General features: G+C 38.6%; 1 protein-coding gene and 1 pseudogene across 1 annotated transcript; both read left to right on the forward strand.

The window, feature by feature from the left end:
• Positions 1-695: 695 nt before the first annotated feature.
• On the forward strand, positions 696-6050 carry LOC126084424 (olfactory receptor 4F15-like; annotated as a pseudogene).
• Positions 6051-15615: 9565 nt separating this feature from the next.
• Positions 15616-16554, forward strand: LOC126084206 (olfactory receptor 4F3/4F16/4F29-like). Its single transcript, XM_049898528.1, has one exon. The coding sequence runs from the start codon at positions 15616-15618 to the stop codon at positions 16552-16554; it is 939 nt and encodes a 312-aa protein (XP_049754485.1).
• The last annotated feature ends 2105 nt before the right edge of the window (positions 16555-18659 follow it).

The following is an 18659-nucleotide window of genomic DNA, read 5'->3' on the forward strand; positions in this document are numbered from 1 at the left end:
ACAGAAAAACAAAACAGAGACCAGAGAATCAGTGAAGGTAAGGCTCTATTGCTACTTGGGATTCAATAGAAGAACCAAGAAATGTGCCTGGGTTTAAACAACCCCGTGAGGTGCATTGCTTGAAAACACAGTTTCATTGGCTCCAGAAGGTGAGTTCACATGGATACCTTGATGGGACCTTCAAAATGGTCAAAAAATAATTAAAAAAAATTAAAAACAGGACCTGTATATAATGTATTTATGTGTTAATTATTCAACTCACTCAGAGAACCAGCAAGATGGTAAGCTTGTATCAATTAGGTTTGGATGGAATAAGTCTCTAAGACTGAATGAATCTCCATAAGGCTGTTCTTAAGAACTCTTGGTTCACCAGTTCTCTGTGTCTGACTTGTGCCAGTGTTTCCTAATTTGTTGAAGCACAGTGACCGTATCAGATATTTTAAGAGCCAAACTCAGAAGAGTGAGATGCCTCTTATTTACAAAAATGCTCACACACATAAACCAAGACCCAAAAGATTTGTAAATTAAATATTTATTACATATTTTTAAGACTTTTACAATATAGAGTCAGTCTGTATTTTAAGACATTTAAGATGTTTAAAACAAGCAGTTAGTCTGAATAATGCTCAGCTTTACAATTAATGAAACAAATCCAAATTAAAACTATTCTGTAGGCTGAAAAGCTTGTATGGCGCATGGACAAATATGTTGCCATAAGACCTAATTTTGCAAGTTCCTCAGGTCTGTGGCATAGTCAAAGATTGCATTCTTGGAACCTGGTCCAAATGATGTGGCAGTTAGAGCAGTGGCGCCACTAGGGTTGGTGTCACCCGGCTCATTAACTCATAGTATCAGACCACCACCCCATGGACCTCCTCCCATATCAAACTATACAGAATCCTTAGTAATATTTTTTGTATCAACCTCTCCTTTCCTTGCACTCTCAAGCTGCTTAGGTGGCAGTAGCCATCTAAAGGGGTGACTCTCAGCCTTGTGCCTGCCCGAAGTCTGGCACTGGAAGGCTCTTTGGTGCCTCCCCACGGCTAGTCTGGTTTGCAGGTCGCCAGGAAACAGCCACGCACCTAGCTTGTGAGCCAAGGGGGCAGGTGGAGACTGAGTCACAAGGGAGTGGCCTATCAGGCTGTGTGAGGGGCACTTCCAAAAAATAATAAATTTCTGCTGAAACGATCCACAAAAATTTGTGGACAGTTATTTTGGCATGAGCCCCTCAGACAGTTTCACCTGGTTTGGTCGCATCTCCCCCCAGCCCCCTAGTGATGCCACTGAGTTAGAGTGTCGCTTGTTGGTGTTTCCAGTTTCCTAAGGAATAGGAGCCCTAGAATGATGAAACTGGCTCCTCTGACCCAATAGTTCCACTCTTTACTGCTCACACTTCCACCAAACCAGCAGAAAGAAAGGCACCGCTAAGCTGTGTTCACTTAGTAGTCTCAAGTATCTTTTGCCCTAACTGGTAAGTATTGGAAAATACTGTATGCACAGTTTCATTTTTAGTATAAATAGTCCTATATGGAAGTCCCATTTACAACAGTAAATATCTGAATGTGTTTTTTCAGTTGACCAACCAAACAAAATAACCTTTGGACTAGTGTGGGGGCAAACGTCACCATTCCCGGCCCCCCTCCCCCCCCGTCACGCCACTGTGTCTACTGTGCTTGAGGAAGGATGTTGGGCAGTACTGAGTTAATAGAAACTGCTCAGTGGTGCCCCCCCTTCAAGGGGCACCCAGGCACATGGCATACCTTACATAGGCCTCTGCATAAGGACCCTATAGAAGCACTGGTTGGCTGCTAACTGAAAAGATCAACGGTTTGAACCCACCAGCTACTCTCTGGGAGAAAGATGTGGTAGTCCCCTTCCATAAACACTACAGCCTTGGAAGTGCTATGAGGCAGTTCTACCCTGTCCTGGAGGGTTGCTATGAGTTAGAGTCAACTTGATGACAGTGGGTTTGGTTTTTTGGCTTGGGGTTCAAATGCTGATTTAGCAAAATATTTGTTTATTAGCTCATTAGCCTCCTTGATAAGAATGAAGGGCAATTAATAACACACAGAAATTAAAAGTCAAGACCACTTTCCCTGAAAAAAATTTTTTTTTCTGTCTTTGCAGAAAAGTTAAATAAGGAAGAAGTCCACCAGAGAATAATGCTACATGGAATTTTTTTGGAAACAAAATTAAAACAACACACAGAATTTGGAGGATTGACTGGTTAATGCCTTCCTGAGAACCTTCCTGACTTCATCTGTGTGCCTGACAACACACCTACCACCATTTTCAACCGTGATGCAGAAAAACTGCTGTAATGGTATTAGCTGTGCTATGGTGCGGCCTCCACGATGCAATCAGGGAAATTCTGGAATTTTAGAATGATAAAGAATAGGAATGGCCAAACAATAGAGATACTGAATTCTCAGGTTATATGTCTTATAAGGTTTAGATATGCCACTGAAAATTACGTGGACTGGAGCAGAAATTATCTTTATATCCTTACTAGTTTATTTCTATGGCTTGATTACTGGGACATTCATTCTCTCCTTACCTCAGCTATAAATTTTCAAATAGATGAGAATCTCTTCTGGGAGATTGACCAAACCCATGTAAATCTACAAAATAGATGATGGTGTCTAGAAAGCAAAAGTTGCAGAGTCATAGTTTGTAATTTTTTGTTTGTTTGTTTTGTTCTTTAGCTGAAGATTTATGGAGCATACTAGTTTCTCATTAAACAATTAATATACATATTGTTTTGTGACATTGGTTGCCAACCCCAGCACATGTCAACACTCTCCCCTTCTGGACCTTAGGTTCCCCATTACCAGCTTTCCTGACTTCAAACTGTGCAATAACCCCTTGTTCTGTTTGAATGACTGCCTCTTGATCTATATACAGGTTTCTCATGAGCACAATTAAGTGTCCTGGTATTACCATTCTTCCCAATGTTATCCATAATTTGTTATGATCCACACAGTTCAATGCCTTGCATGGTCAATAAAATACAGGAAAACATCTTTCTGGTATTCTCTGCTTTCAGCCATGATCCATCTGGCATCAGCAATGATATCCCTCATTCCATGTCCTCTTCTGAATCCGGCTTGAATTTCTGGCAGTTCCCTGTTGAACTGCTACAACTACTTTTGAATGATTTTCAGCATAATTTTACTTGTGTATATTAATGATATTGTTTGATAATTTCCACATTATGCTGGATCACCTTTCTTTGGAATGGGCACAAATATGGATATTTTCAAGTCAGTTGGCCAGGCGACTGTCCTCCAAATTTCTTGGCATAGACTGGGGAGCACCTCCAGTGCTGTATCCATTTGCTGAAACATCTCAATTGGTATTCTGTCAATGCCGGAAGCCTTGTTTTTCACCAATGCCTTCAATGTACCTTGACCTTCTTCCTTCAGTACCATTGGTTCAAAATCATATGCTACCTCCCGAAATGGTTGAACATTGGCCAGTTCTTTATGGTACAGTGTCTCTGTGTATTCCTTCCATCTTGTTTTGATGCTTCCTATGTCATTCAATATTTTCCCCATAGAATTCTTCAGTATTGCAACTTGAGGCTACAGTTTTTTCTTCAGTTCTTTCAACTTGAGAAATGCCAAATGTGTTCTACCTTTTGGTTTTTTAACTCCAGATCTTTGCACAATTCATTATACTTTTTTACTTTGTCTTCTCCAGAAGCCATTTGAAATCTGTTCAGCTCTTTTATTTCAGCATTTCTTCCTTTTGCTTTGGCTACTCTACATTCAAGTACAAGTTTCATAAGGTTCAAAAGACCTTTCTGGTCTTGTCTTTCTTTCTTTCCTTTTTAGTGACCTCTTTTTTTCTTCATGTTTACTGTCCTTGATGTCATTTCACAACTCTTCTGGTCTTTGGTCATTAGTGTCTAATGCATCAAATCTATTCCTGACATGTTCTCTAAATTCAGGTGGGATATACTCAAGGTTGAATTTTGACTCTCTTGGACTTGCTCTAATTTTCTTCAGCTTCGACTTGAATTTGAATAGGAGCAATTGATGTTATATTCTGCATTTGGCCCCTGGCCCTGTTCTGACTGATGATATTGAGCTTCTCCATCATCTCTTTCACAGGTGTAGTCAGTTTGCTTCCTGTGTATTCCATCTGGTGAGGTCCACATGTATAGTAGCCGTTTACGTTGTGGAAAATAGGTATTTGCAGTGAAGAAGTCATTGGTCTTGCAAAATTCTATCATGTAATCTCCAGAATTGCTTCTATCACTAAGGCCACATTTTCCAACCACTATTCCCTCTTCTTTGTTTCCAGCATTTGCATTCTAATCACCAGTAATTATCCATGCATCTTGTTTACATGTTTGATCAATTTGAGACTGCAAAAGTTGGTAAAAGTCTTCGATTTCTTCATCTTTGGCTAGTGGTTTGTGCTTAAATTTGAATAATAGTTGTGTTAACTGGTCTTCCTTGGAGGCATATGGCATATGGCTAATCCTATAACTATGTGTCCTTCAGGATAGATCTTGAAATGTTCTTTTTGACGATGACTGAGGTGACATTCCTCTTCAAATTTTCATTCCTGGTCTAGTTGACTATATGATTGTCCCATTCAAAATGGCCAATACTTGTCCATTTCAGTTCACTAATGCCTAGAACATCAAATTTTATGCAACCCATTTTGTTTGTGATGACTTTCTAATTTTCCCAGAGTCATACTTCGTACATTGCATCTTCCAATTAGTAATGGATGTTTGCAGCTGTTTCTTCTCATTTTGAGTCATGACACAACAGAAAATGAGGCCCTGAAAGCTTAACTCCATCCACGTCATTAAGGCTGACTCTACTTGAGGAGGCAGCTCTTCCTCAGTCATATTTTCAGTGCCTTCCAACCTGGGGGGGGGCTCATTTTCCAACACTGTATCAGACAATGTTCCGCTGCCATTCATAAGGTTTTCACTGGCCAATTTTTTCAGCAGTAGAGTGCCAGGTTCTTTTTTCTAGCCTGTCTTAGTCTAGAAGCATTGCTAAAACCTTAACACCAATGGTGGCCCTGCTGGTTTTTGAAATACCAGTGAAAAAACTTCCAGTATCACAGCAACACACAAGCTACCACAGTATGACAAACTGACAGAAATGTGGTGGTTGTGGTGCCAGAACTCTCCAATTCCTGGCAGATCTAGCTGTTTCTTTTTTGCTTTTGTTCTCTTTTCTACATATCCAGTATGATGAGAAACCTCGTAGTGCTCACTGTGACCCTTGACCCTTACTTACCCTCCCCTATGTGTTTTCTACTGTCCAACATTTCCATCATTGGCCTGACATTTTGTTTGATTGCAGCACCGAAGATGATTTGTGATCTTCTTCACAAGAGGAAAGTCATATGCTTTGGGGGCTGTACAGCTCATATCTTCTTCAGCCATGCTGTTGAGAGCACTGAGGTGCTGCCCATACCCATGGTCTTTGACAGGTATTGGTCATTTGTAAACCTTTCCATTACCTGATCATCATGAGCCCACGGACGTGTCTATTTTTTTCAGTCACTTCCTGGATCATTGGCCTTATCCACTCAGTGGTCCAACTAGTTTTTGTGGTAGATTTGCCTCTTTTTTTGCCTTTTTGTGGCTTTTTTTTTTTTTAATGTATTGGACAGTTTTTACTGTGACCTTCTCCCACTCTTCAGACTTGTCTGCACAGACAACCAAGAGCTAGAATTCATGGTCACTGTCAAATTTTGGGGTTAGGTCAATAGTTGACTCATTTCTGTGGGATCCTTTGTCTTATAGATTTTTTCCTACCTCTTCATTCTGTTCAGTGGTTGGAAACATTCTTCTGGTGGTTCATCTGAGGCTATTTCTACTCTGTCAGCTCATATCACTGTTTTGGTCTTTTTTCTTTGGGCCACTGTTGGTTTACTACACCTTGTCTTCTCCTACATCACACCTGGATAAGTATCTTACTATTTTTGGTGCAGTTCTCACCCCTTTTCTGAATTCAGTCATCTACACATTGAGGAACCAAGAGATGAACATGTCAGTGAAGAGACTGTCCTCTTGAATTGTGTGTTACAGAATGATATCATAAATGGATTAACTATGAAGACGTGGAACTATAGATTCTCCATCATGCTATTGGCAGAAAAGAAATTATTCCAATTTCAGGAAATACTCAAGACTTGTGACACGTTATATGCCTAGACATCTATTATCTATTAACTTATGATATCTATTTCACTATTGAATTAGAAATATTATTCTTCGACACTCGGTACATCAGAAATTTACAAACCAAATCATATGTTCTTCATAACACTTCAATTAGTCCAAGCCAAGAAAAGTGCCATGTAATTGAGAAAATAATATATATATATATATATTTTTTTTTTCTGTATTGGGCAGTCATTCTGTTGGTAGACAAAGTGTGTATTCACATTATTCTTAATCTGTTTACTACCTAACTATCTTGATTTTAATTTTTTTGTTCCTTTCTGTTTGCCTTCCATTGCCCCACAATCTACATATTATGCCTCTTTATCTGAGCCCTCTGTCTGGGAGTCTGGGAAATTTTTAATCAATTTTATAATTTGTACAATAATTTCTTGATATTGGGAACTCAGAGTATGGTCCAGAAGGTATGTTATAGGCTTTAGGTAGGTAAGTCTCTTTGTTGCCTTGAAATCTTTACCTCATGGTGAAGGCCATGACTTGAGAAGAGCAAATTTATGGCTCTCTTCAAGAAGTGGATCAGGACGGAGCACACTCTTGCTTGAGTCAAAACTCATTACTGCTTCCTGGGGGTCACAGATCCCAATTACCAGGGGGAAATTGGGTTTCTACTACACAATAGGGAGAAGGAGTATTAAGTCCAGAATTTGAAGGATTAACTGAGGTGCTTCTAAGCACTCTTTTGCCCAGAAATTCTTGTCATTGAAAACAGTGGCAGCTCAATAAACAAAATTTTATCTCAGGACTAATATCCTATAAGAATGAGGTCTTGATGTTCCCATGAGGTAGAGTACCTTGTCCATGTAGGTAATGATGGAGGATAAGATGAAGTGAGGGGAATTCTGTTATCAACATGAGCCTCACATCTACCTACAGAAATAGGGGTTATGACGGCTATGTTTCGTGTTACTTAATTATTTTTGTTTTCTTCCCCACTCTCCACCTAACTGATATGAAGAATACTGGTGGTAGCTAATATTTTTGGTTTGGATCGTTCTGCAGTGGTAGAGAAACTGTATAATGCCCAATTGATTCTACTTGAAATATTATCTCTCCTGTTCTATTCGTCTCTTGAATAATAGACAAAACTAGATATAGAGAGTAAAAGCATAGCTTCTGTTTGTTCCTTCAGATCCAGTCAACCCTTGTCCACCCAAATTTGTGCTTTAGGAATGAGACCTGAACAGGCTGCATTAATAGGCTTCCTTGTCCTCAATTTTCTGGTTGGTTTGGCCAATGTGGAACACTAGCAATAAATCAAAATGAGGGATGATGATGAGGAAGATGGGGTGATTTATAATCCTTTCTCTGCAGGATCACAATGGGTTGGCTGTGTTCTGTAGTGGCCCTCTCCACTCAGCTCTTCTTTTCTATGTTTTTACAGCTATCCTCTGTCCTGGGAGTGGTAGACTGCCCCTGCTCTTACTAGCCTGGGATAGTGCTCCTACCTTTGTTCTCCTTTACACTGCCCCAGCTCTGTAAATATTCCCATAATTAAGCTCTTCTCCTGTTATCTAATTTGAGTATCCTGGCAGCATCTTGGCTGATAAATGTGTACAAGGTTTATAGTCAAAATCGCTGTTTTCTTGCCTAGTGATCCCACTGCCATGAAGTACTTATTGACAAAATTTATCATTCATTTCTCTTGATAATCATATGTACTTATAAGCTCAGAAACATACTACACATGCTCTCTTGCTAATCAGTGTTTCACTCAACAGTATATCTTAACGCTAAAGAGTCTGAAAATGCTTTATATTGTTTTCAGAGAATTTGGGTTTATGTACGTAACACAAATACTTTATCATCAATTGGTAAATACTTCACTAGTTTCAGTTTTAAGGTCTATTCACTGGAGTGAACATCTATAAAGCTAAATCTGTGCAGAACCATAATTACAAAAAATATGATCGTTTAAAAATGAAGTATTTGTGTATATTTTCTTACTTTTTTACTCTACAAAATTTAAGCATATTGGCTTCTAGAGATGATCAATATGAATGTAATAAAATTATCCTAGTTTTATTTGTCTATTTTCAAAAATTACTTCTAATATTTGTAAAACGGCCAACAAAATAACACAAAAAAGTTAAGCAAAAAATATTCCACTCTCATTTTCCTCTTCCTCTCTGGTGCCTTATTATGAGTTTTTAGAATCTTTGGTTGTTTTGGTCAAACCAAACAGGTCTCTAGGGACAAAGTCCCTTGACACCTGAACTCCTTCTAAACTCATGAGTTTGCAGTACCCCTTGGTCCCTGTCCTGTAGAGCTGTACTTAGCTTCATTTCCTTCAATTACAAGAGTTTTTGTGACACTTCGTGTTAAGAGAACACAGGCAAACCTCAGACTCCATGAAGATGCTCTAATCTTTATACAGGTAAAGTGGAAGAATGGACATAAATTTAACAATAGGAAGAGTCACTGTGGTATCACACATGCTTCTGTTGTTGAAATTGCTATGGACATAAATCATCTCCTAAAGGCTTGAGTGTTGTGTTGAATCAGAGCAGACAACCTCTAGGGTAAAGAATTGAAAAATATAGGGCAATAATTTTGAAAAAGGGTATTGACATACTGGAAAATGTTAACTGACCTTGACTTTTAATTAAAGCAATACTGAGTCTATGGTAATGTGAAAGACATTAGAAAATGTCAAATGTCTTTGTAATGTTTTGGATTCAGTGCAGGCTGGGATTAATCACTGTGTTACTGGTAAAGATTATATGATTGATTCTCACTCTGCCACTTGGTAAGCAGACAAGACACATCGATGGCACATAAAAATGAAAAACAAGGGTTGCTGTATTTTTCTCTTTTGCTAACCAGTATTTCACTCAACAGTGTATCTTAACGCTAAAGAGTCTGCAAATGCTTTATATTGTTTTCAGAGAGTTTGGGTTTATGGATGTAACACTTTATCATCAATTGGTAAATACTTCACTAGTTTCAGTTTTAAAGTCTGTTCACTCATACAATATTTGTCCTTTGCTAATTTCACTCAGCATAGTGCCTTCCAGAGTCCTCCATGTTATGAAATGTTTCATAGATACATCCTTGTTCTTTATTGTTGTATAGTAGTCCATTGTGTGAATATACCATAATTTATTTATCAATTCATCCATTGCTGGGCACCTTGGTTGCTTCCATTTTTTGCTATTATGAACAGTGCTGCAGTGAACATGGGTGTGCATATATCTGTTCATGTAAAGGCTCTTATTTCTCTAGGATATATTCCAAGGAGTGGGATTGCTGAATTGTATAGTAGTTCTATTTCTAGTTTTTTAAGGAAGCACCAAATCAATTTCCAAAGTGGTTGTACCATTTGACATTCCCACCAGCAGTGTATAAGTGTTCTAGCCTCTCCACAACCTCTCCAACATTTATTATTTTGTGTTTTTTTGGAATAATGCCAGCCTTGTTGGAATGAGACGGAATCTCCTTGTAGTTTCGATTAGCATTTCTCTAATGGCTAGTGATCATGAGCATTTCCTCATGTATCTGTTAGCTACCTGAATGTCTTCTTTAGTGAAATGCCTGTTCATATCCTTTGCCTATTTTTTAATTGGGTTATTTGTCTTTTTATCGTTGACTTTTTGTAGTATCATGTAGATTTTAGAGATCAGACGCGGATCAGAAATGTCATAGCTAAAAACTCTTTCCCAGTCTGTGGGTAATCTTTTTACTCTTTTGGTGAAGTCTTTGAATGAGCATAGGTGTTTGGTTTTTTGGAGCTCCCAGTTATCTAGTTTCTCTTCTGGTATTTATGCATTGTTAGTAATGTTTCGTATGCAGTTTATGCCATGTATTAGGGCTGCTAGCATAGTTCCTATTTTTTTTCCATGCTCTTTATCATTTTAGATTTTATATTTAGGTCTTTGATTCATTTTCAATTAGCATTTGTGCATGGTGTTAAGTATGGGTCTTGTTCCATTTTTTTGTAGATGGATATCCAGCTATGCCAGCACCATTTGTCAAACAGACCTTTTTCCGCATTTAACTGACTTTGGGCCTTTGTCAAATATCAGCTGCTCATGTGTGGATGGATTTATGTCTGTATTCTCAATTCTGTTTCATTGGTCTACGTATTTGTTGTACCAGTACCAGGCTGTTTTGACTGCTATGGCAGTATAATAGGTTCTAAAATCAGGTAGTGTGAGGCCTCCTGCTTTGTTCTTCTTTTTAGTAATGCTTTTCTTATCCAGTAAGGCTGATGGCTTTGAACCCCCCATCTTTTAGTTAGCAGCTGAACACTTAGCCACCTTGCCAACAGAACTCCTAAACAACCTCTTATTTAATTTAAAATAAAGATTGCCTTTCTCTTTGTCAGTATATACAGTTTTCTCATTTTTTCTTTCTTTTCAGTTTTTCACTTTAATTGCTTTTATTTTTTCTTTCTCCCAATTCTTCTTCTTTTTCATAATCTTCTATTTTATATGTTTTCTTTTTACAACTCTACCCAGTTTCTTCATTGATCAGGCATAGTTTCATAATTCCAATCATCTTTAAGTTACATTCTTTCCTGTTTTTGTTGACCTGTGATATTATACATACATTATTTGGAATATCTAATCACTCTTTGGAAACCCTGGTGGCATAGTGGTTAAGTGCTATGGCTGCTAACCCGAGGGTCAGCAGTTCGAATCCGCCAGGCGCTCCTTGGAAACTCTATGGGGCAGTTCTACTCTGTCCTATAGGGTCGCTATGAGTAGGAATTGACTTGATGGCACTGTGTTTGGTTTTTGGTTTTAATCACTCTTTTAGAGGGAGCCCTGGTAGTGAAGTGGTAAAGATCTATGGCTGCCAACCAAAAGGTCAGCCATTCAAATTCAGCATCTGCTCCTAGGACATTCTATGGGGGTAGTTCTACTGTGTCCTATAGGGTCACGATGGGTCAGAATTGACTCTACAGAAACAAGGTTTTACCACTATTTTAAGGACCCTGGTGACACAGTGGTTAAATGCTTGGCTGCTAACTGAAAGATTGGGAGTTTGAACCCACCAGCTGCTCTTTGGGAAAAGATATGGTAGGTTACTTCCTTAACGGTTCACAGCCTTACCCTGTGGAGCAATTCTACTCTGTACTATAGGGCCACTATGAGTTGGAATCTACTGGACTGCAATGGGTTGAGTTTGATTTTATCACTATTTCAACAACAGTCTTACTTTTATATCTAGGAGGCTGCCTTTGTTATGTCTGGGTCATAATTGCCACATGATTGAATCCTTTAATGAATTTTTGATAAATGTAACATTTTTGGTGTGTCCACCTCCCCTCATTTTTTGTTCTTAGCATTGTGTTAGCAGCTGAGTTTATAAAGAAAGATAATATACAGTTCTTTCCCTGAGGCTATATACATGTAAAACTAACTATACTGTTATGTGATAAGTACTACTTTGGGCATGAATAAAGTACTATGTATAGGAACACTGAAGAGGAAGGTATAGATTCTTCTTATGGAGGGAAATGGGAGTAGGGAAGGGAAATTTAAACATTATAGCATGTGTTATGGATTGAATTATGTCCTGCCAAAATGTGTGTCAAGTTGACTAGGCCATGACTCCCAGTGTTGTGTGATTGTCCACCATTTTGTGATCTGATGTGATTTTCCTATGTGTTGTAGATCCTATCTCTATGATGTTAATGATGCAGGATTGGAGGCAGTTATGTTAATAGGCAGGACTCAATGTACAAGATTAGGTTGTGTTTTAAGTCAATCTCTTTTGAGTTATAAAGAGAGACTTGATCAGAGAGACAATGGGACCTCATACCACCAAAAAAGTTGTGCCAGGAGCAGAATGCATCCTTTAGACCTGAGCTTCCTATGCTAAGAAGCTCCTAAACCAGGGGAAGATTAATAGCAAGGACCTTCCTCCAAGCTGACAGAGAGAGAAAGCATTCTGTTGGAGCTGGCGCCTTCAATTTGGACTTCTACCCTCCTAGAGTGTGAGAGAATAAATAACTGTTAAAGTTGTCCACTTGTGCTATTTCTGTTATAGCAGCACTAGATGACTAAGACAGCATGTAATTTAACTGTATCTTAAAGAATGGATTTCATTTCTCTTCCAGAGAGAGAATAGCAGCAGGTGGATATGGTAGAAAGGGAGTCACGGAAGAAGGACTAGTAAGTTTAAAAGCATAGAGCCTGTGTAGTGCGCAGCATTTTCAGGTAATAAACAGGTTTTTCTGGGTCATATGGTACAAGAAATGGAGTAGGAGAATTGTTGGAAATTAGTTCAGAAAGAACCAGATTCCAAATAGCTTTGAATGTTCTATTAGATGCTTGCCAAAAAAAAAAAAAAAAAATTTTTCCTATCATGTGGAGGCAAAAAGGTTCCATTAAACTATTAACACTATCTCAGATCTGACTGCATGTGGATAGGTGTTTGTTGGTACAGAAAAAAAGTAGAAGGAGAAAATCGTGATGAAGCTTTGTAGTAGCCCTATTGAGGGCTGATGAAAGCAGGGACAGTGAGAAGAGAAAGGATCAGGTACATGGCATATGCATTAAATTAAAGGAAAGCATTGTGACATGTATGAATGATTTTAACAAGTACCAAAGCAATATGACTGACACAGTGCACTTTACTTTCAGATTTAACACATAAACTTTTGTCTTTTGGTTAATCAGAATTTTAAATTTTATGTAGAAGAATATTACCAATGCAATTGAGATCACTGTTCCTAACAAATTCCCCTCTTTCCCTCCCCAAGGAAAGTCACTATTATAAAGTTGTTGGATATCTTTTCTGTTCAACTTTGCATAAGATTTCTGCATGTGTATATATTTATAAATAATTGAAAAATTATGGTAAATTATTATTTTTCAGTCAATATTATATTTTTGAGATTTATCCTTAATAAGAAATGTAAATCCAGTTCACTCAGATTACTTTTCAAAAATTCATTCCATCATACTACTATATGATAATTTATCTTTTCCTTTATTTTCGACAGATAGGTTAATTCCATTACTAGATGCCTTTCAGAGGAAGAATTCACTGGATTTGATGACATACGCTATTTCACATTCTCAAAATAGTTATGTGAGATGTTAATCATTTCCATTTTACAGATGAGAAAAAAAGCTGACAGAAGAAATGCATGTTACCCACCACCACCACGTATTGGGTGGCAGGATGTGATATAATGCTTTTTAGATACTGAAGCCTCTATTCATTATACCATGTAGCTCCTTTGAAAATAATAAAAATAATTGCTAGAAGATGTTGTAAGTGTGAAAATAGAGATGAGTTCAAAGAGTGACACAATCTCACACAAGAGTCTAACTTTAGTATCAAACTCCAGATGAGTGTAGAGTCTCTGCATCCACATTGACGTTGATGGTAAGATAGGAATACTGTGGCTCAAAATGGTAGACTGAAGCTGCTTGCTGAGGACCTGTTGTATATCCCAGCACTCTTCTTGGCACTCTGGAGGTTGTAAGGAAGCATGATAGATGGAATAGCTCTACGACTCATTTGGGTTAAAAATGAAACACTAGAAACAGGAAACAACTTGGGTTGGAGTAGTTAAGAGTGATTTTGTGAAGGAGATGAAACTTGAATACAGGCCACATTGAGGAGACTTCCATGTGCTTAGCTGGAACTTCATCAGAGATTTCAGTTTCCTCTGGAGAAACAGAGGTTGAGTGGAGCAGGTCCATCTGGCATTTTCTGGTATGAGTCTGTTAAGAAGCCCATTTGCTCCAAAATGGAGTATTCACCCCAACAATTAGTATAAAACCATATGTTTTAGCAAAGTGCCGAATGTATCAGGAAATCTGAGGTACATTAATTAATTGATAGAGAGTTGTCAGGGATAATTAATCATACAGGTTAAACAGCAGTCATTGGTATGTCAATATATGACAGTCATTAGCTATAGAAGGGGTTCATCTTTCTTGAACAATTTCTATTATCACCCTGCCACACTTTTTTGTGTGTATGGAATCTTAGGGAATTCCATGTAAATGAAAGGATGGAGGAAATTGGCAAGAGTATTGATCTTGTACATTCCCTGGGGTGGTGCAAATAATTTGTACTTGATTATCAACCTAAGGATCCCTGGTGGCGCTGTGGTTAGGAGCTTGGCTGCTAACCAAAAAGTAGGCAGTTCAAATCCATCAAGTGTTCCTTGGTAGCCATATAGGACAATTCTACTTTCTTCTATAGGGTTGCTAGGAGTCAGAATTGACTCGAGGGCCACAGGTTACTAACATAAAGGTTAGCGGCTCAAACCCACCCACTGGGGCTACAGAAGAAAGGCCTGGTGATCTGGTTCTATAAAGGTTACTGTCAAGAAAATCCTAAGGAGAAGTTCTACTCTGTAGCTCATGGGGTTGCTATGAGTCAGAATCAGCTCGAAGGCAATGGGTTTACTAATCTTGGAGCCAGTGGACCTGGGTTGCAATACTAGCTCTAACATTAAATAAATTTATGATTCTGGTCAAGTTACTTAACATATTTGGGTATTTATTGTAAGGAAACTGGTCACACGATTATGGAGGTTTGCAAGTCCGACCTTTGTAGGGCAGGCCCGAAGGCTAGAAATCAGATAAGTCTTGACGCTATGGTGTTGAGGCAGAAATTCTTCTCTGGAAAACCTCAGTTTTCTGCTCTTAGGGCCTTTAGCTGATTGGATGAGACCCCACTCACATCAATGGCCATTGCTTTTATTCAAAGTCAACTGAGTAGAGAGTGTAACCACATCTGTAAAACACCTTCACAGCAACAAGATTATTGTTTCATTAAATAACTGGATACTATATTCTAGATGGAAGCCCTGGTGGCATAGTGATTAAGATCTACAGCTGCTAACCAAAAGGTTGGCAGTTTGAATCCTCCAAGTGCTCCTTGGAAACCCTGTGGGGCAGTTCTAGTCTGTCCTACAGGATTGTTACGAATTGGAATTGACTCAACGGCAGTGGATATATCCTACGTGTTTTAGGGTATTGTAGTCAGCACCATCTCAACGGCAAGTAACAACAATAGGTAGATAGATGGCTGCAAGAAATTAACCATCACCGGTATTAAATGCAGAGTCAACTTGGTGATAGAGAGCCGCTCTGAACAACAGCCACCAACTTCTCTGTGTGATCACAATTTTAGAGTCCATGAGCATGTTAGGCTGGATGTAATGCCAAAGTGCAATTGCTGTTGTTGTTAGGGGCCATCAGGTTGCTTCTGACTCATAGTGACTCTGTGTACAAAAGAAGGAAACATTGCCCAGTAATTCGTCATCCTTGTAATTGTTGCTATGTTCTTTTGAGCCCATTGTTGCAGCCACTGTGGAGATAGGCTTTAATAATTTCCACTTTTATCCTAAATTTTATTAATATAATTCTCATAATTTATATTTCTTTCTATTCTCCTCTTTTAGGGAGCTGCTGGCAAACCCAATGGATGGAGCAAATCACTCTGTGGTGACAGAGTTTGTGTTCCTGGGACTGTCCAATTCCTGGGAGATTCAGCTTGTCCTCTTTGTATTCTTCTCCATGTTTTATTTGGCAAGCTTGTTGGGAAACTCCCTCATTATGCTCACTGTGAATTCTGACCCTCACTTACACTCCCCCATGTACTTCCTGTTGGCCAATCTCTCCTTCATCGACTTGGGTGTTTCTTCAGTCACTTCTCCCAAGATGATTTATGACCTTTTCAGAAAGCACAAAGTCATCTCCCTTGGTGGCTGCATTGCTCAGATCTTCTTCATCCATGTTATTTTTGGTGCGGAGTTGGTGCTGCTGATAGCCATGGCTATTGACAGATATGTGGCCATTTGTAAGCCTCTCCACTACCTGACCATTATGAACCCACAAATATGCATCTTCTTTTTAGTGTCAGCCTGGATGATTGGTCTTATACACTCTGTGGTACAACTGGCGTTTGTAGTAAATTTACCTTTCTGTGGCCCCAATGTGTTGGACAGCTTTTACTGTGACCTTCCTAGGTTCATCAAACTGGCCTGCACAGACACCTACCGACTAGAGTTCATGGCCATGGCCAACAGTGGATTCATCTCTGTGGGCTCCTTCTTCATACTGATCATTTCCTATATCGTCATCCTTCTCAGTGTTCAGAAACACTCTTCAGCTGGTTTATCCAAGGCTCTGTCCACACTTTCAGCTCATATCACTGTGGTAGTTTTGTTCTTTGGTCCTTTGATATTCTTCTATACATGTCCATCTTCCTCCACAAACCTGGATAAGTTTTTGGCCATCTTTGATGCATTTTTCACCCCTTTCCTGAATCCTATTATTTACACTTTGAGGAATCAAGAAATGAAGGTAGCAATGCAGAGAGTATGCAGACAGCTAGTAAATTACGGGAAGATCTCTTAAGTGATTGTATTGTGAAGAGTCCTCATTGATTAATGAAGTTTCATTGCTGATTGTCAAACTCACAGAGAAGCTTCTCTTTTCCTGACATTTAGTTGATCATCTGTACACTGTTATCTAGTCTTTTGCTTCTTTGACTAGGGAAGGAGTAACATTGACTTCTGAAAAGAGTAAAGGAATTACATATAAAGTATTTATGAATAAAGATGAGAATAATTTTGTGCCTTAATGCCTAAGGAGTAATTCTTATAGGAAGTAATTAATAGAAATACAATATAGGGTAGGCTTCTTTGAGGCCTTCAGAACAGGGAGACATCTCACTCTCTTCCTTTTTTTGAACAGTAACCTGTATCACAGACAGAAATTCCTGGCAGTACTTAACAGAGAATTTGCTGATAGAGGATTGAATTGTGTCCCTCAAAAATATGTTTATCAACTGGCTAGGTTATGATTCCCAGTAATGTGTGATTGTCCACCATTTTGTCATCTGATGTGATTTTCCTATTGTTGTAAATCCGATCTCTATGATGTTAATGAGATAGGATTAGTGGCAGTTATGTTAATGAGGCAGAACTCAATCTCTAAGATTAGATTGTGTCTTAAGCCAATCTCTTTTGAGATATAAAAGAGAGAAGTGAGCAGAGAAATTGGGTGAAATCACACCACCAAGAAACAAGAACCAGGAGAATAGAGCATCCTTTTGAACCCAAGGTTCCTGTGCTGAGAAACTCCTCGACCAGGGGAAGATTGATGACATGGACCTTTCTACAGAACCAAGAGAGAGAGAAAGCCTTCCCCTGGAGCTGATGCTCTGCATTTGGACTTGTAGCCTACTAGACTGTGAGAGAATAAATTTGTTTGTTAAAGCCATTCACTTGTGGTATTTCTGTTATAGCAGCATTAGATGACTAAGACATTCATTAATATAAGCTCACTGCCCCCTAGCTTTACTATCTAATCTCTGATATACGGTTTCTAAAGCTATTCTCCCAGCTGGTAGTTTGTCTTTTCACTTTTTGGTAAAACCTTTTCATGAAGAAAGATTTTTAATTTGTTTGAGGGCCCATTCATTTATTTTGTCTTTTGCTGTTTGTGGTTTTGTTATTAGATAATCCATTGTTGAATACCAGGCTTGACAGTGTTGCCCTGCTTGTTATTCTAAGAATTTTATGGTTTTAGTTAGCACATTTAGGTTGATAATCCATTTTGAATTTGTTTTTGTGTATGGCGTGAGGCACGGATAGTTTCATTTTTCTGCATGTGGAAATCCAGCTTTCCCAGCACCGTTTATTAAAGAGACTCTTCTTTCCCAGTGAAATGGACCTAGCATCCTTGTCAAAACTCAGTTGACCATAGATGTGTAGGTTTATATATATTTTTTAATGTGATTCAAGTCATATCTCCTGCTTATTCAGCATAAACTGTGCTTAAACTGAAATTTGTAGTGAAATCCACATGATTTTGATCAAATTGCCCATAAGTAAATGTCTTCATACTCCCCAGGCATTCTGCCTCTAAAAGCAACAATGAGCTAGTCAGAATTCCCAGATAATAATTGCTAAACATCCAGTCACAGTTTTGACCCCTATCTGGTGACACATTATAAGATATATGTGTATATATATATGTAGATCTTACCAAACCAATCAGGTTCCAGGGACAATTCCCTAGACCACCTGATGTTGGTTGACAAATCCAGTTCCTTGTAACAGCACCTGGTCATTATTCTCCAGTGCTGTTAATTAACCAATTTTTTTTTTTTTTTTTTACTTTTCAGGTTTTTATATAACAACAGTGGGGAAAACAGGAGTCAGCTACCAAGGTACTTTAATTACCTGAAGATCCTTCTGTCTGGGTACAGGTAGGTAAAAAGATTGGAAGCCAAGATAACAACAAGCAGAAAAATTAGACTTGTTTTAGTAAATCTAGTTTCAGAACATCCAGTCTGGGGTCAAAATCTCCATTCAAAAAACTCAGCACTGTCGAGTCAATTCCGACTCATAGCAACCCTATAGGACAGAGTAGAACTGCCCCATAGAGTTTCCAAGGAGCACCTGGTAGATTTGAACTGCAGACCCCTTGGTTAGCAGCTGTAGCACTTAACCAAT

Source organism: Elephas maximus, chromosome 10 (genome assembly GCF_024166365.1).
Source record: "Elephas maximus indicus isolate mEleMax1 chromosome 10, mEleMax1 primary haplotype, whole genome shotgun sequence".
Lineage (NCBI taxonomy): Eukaryota > Metazoa > Chordata > Mammalia > Proboscidea > Elephantidae > Elephas > Elephas maximus.

What these genes read in the sequence shown, in the direction of transcription:
- LOC126084206 (XM_049898528.1), top strand. Translation starts at nt 15,616, where the DNA reads ATGGATGGAGCAAATCACTCTGTGGTGACAGAGTTTGTGTTCCTGGGA.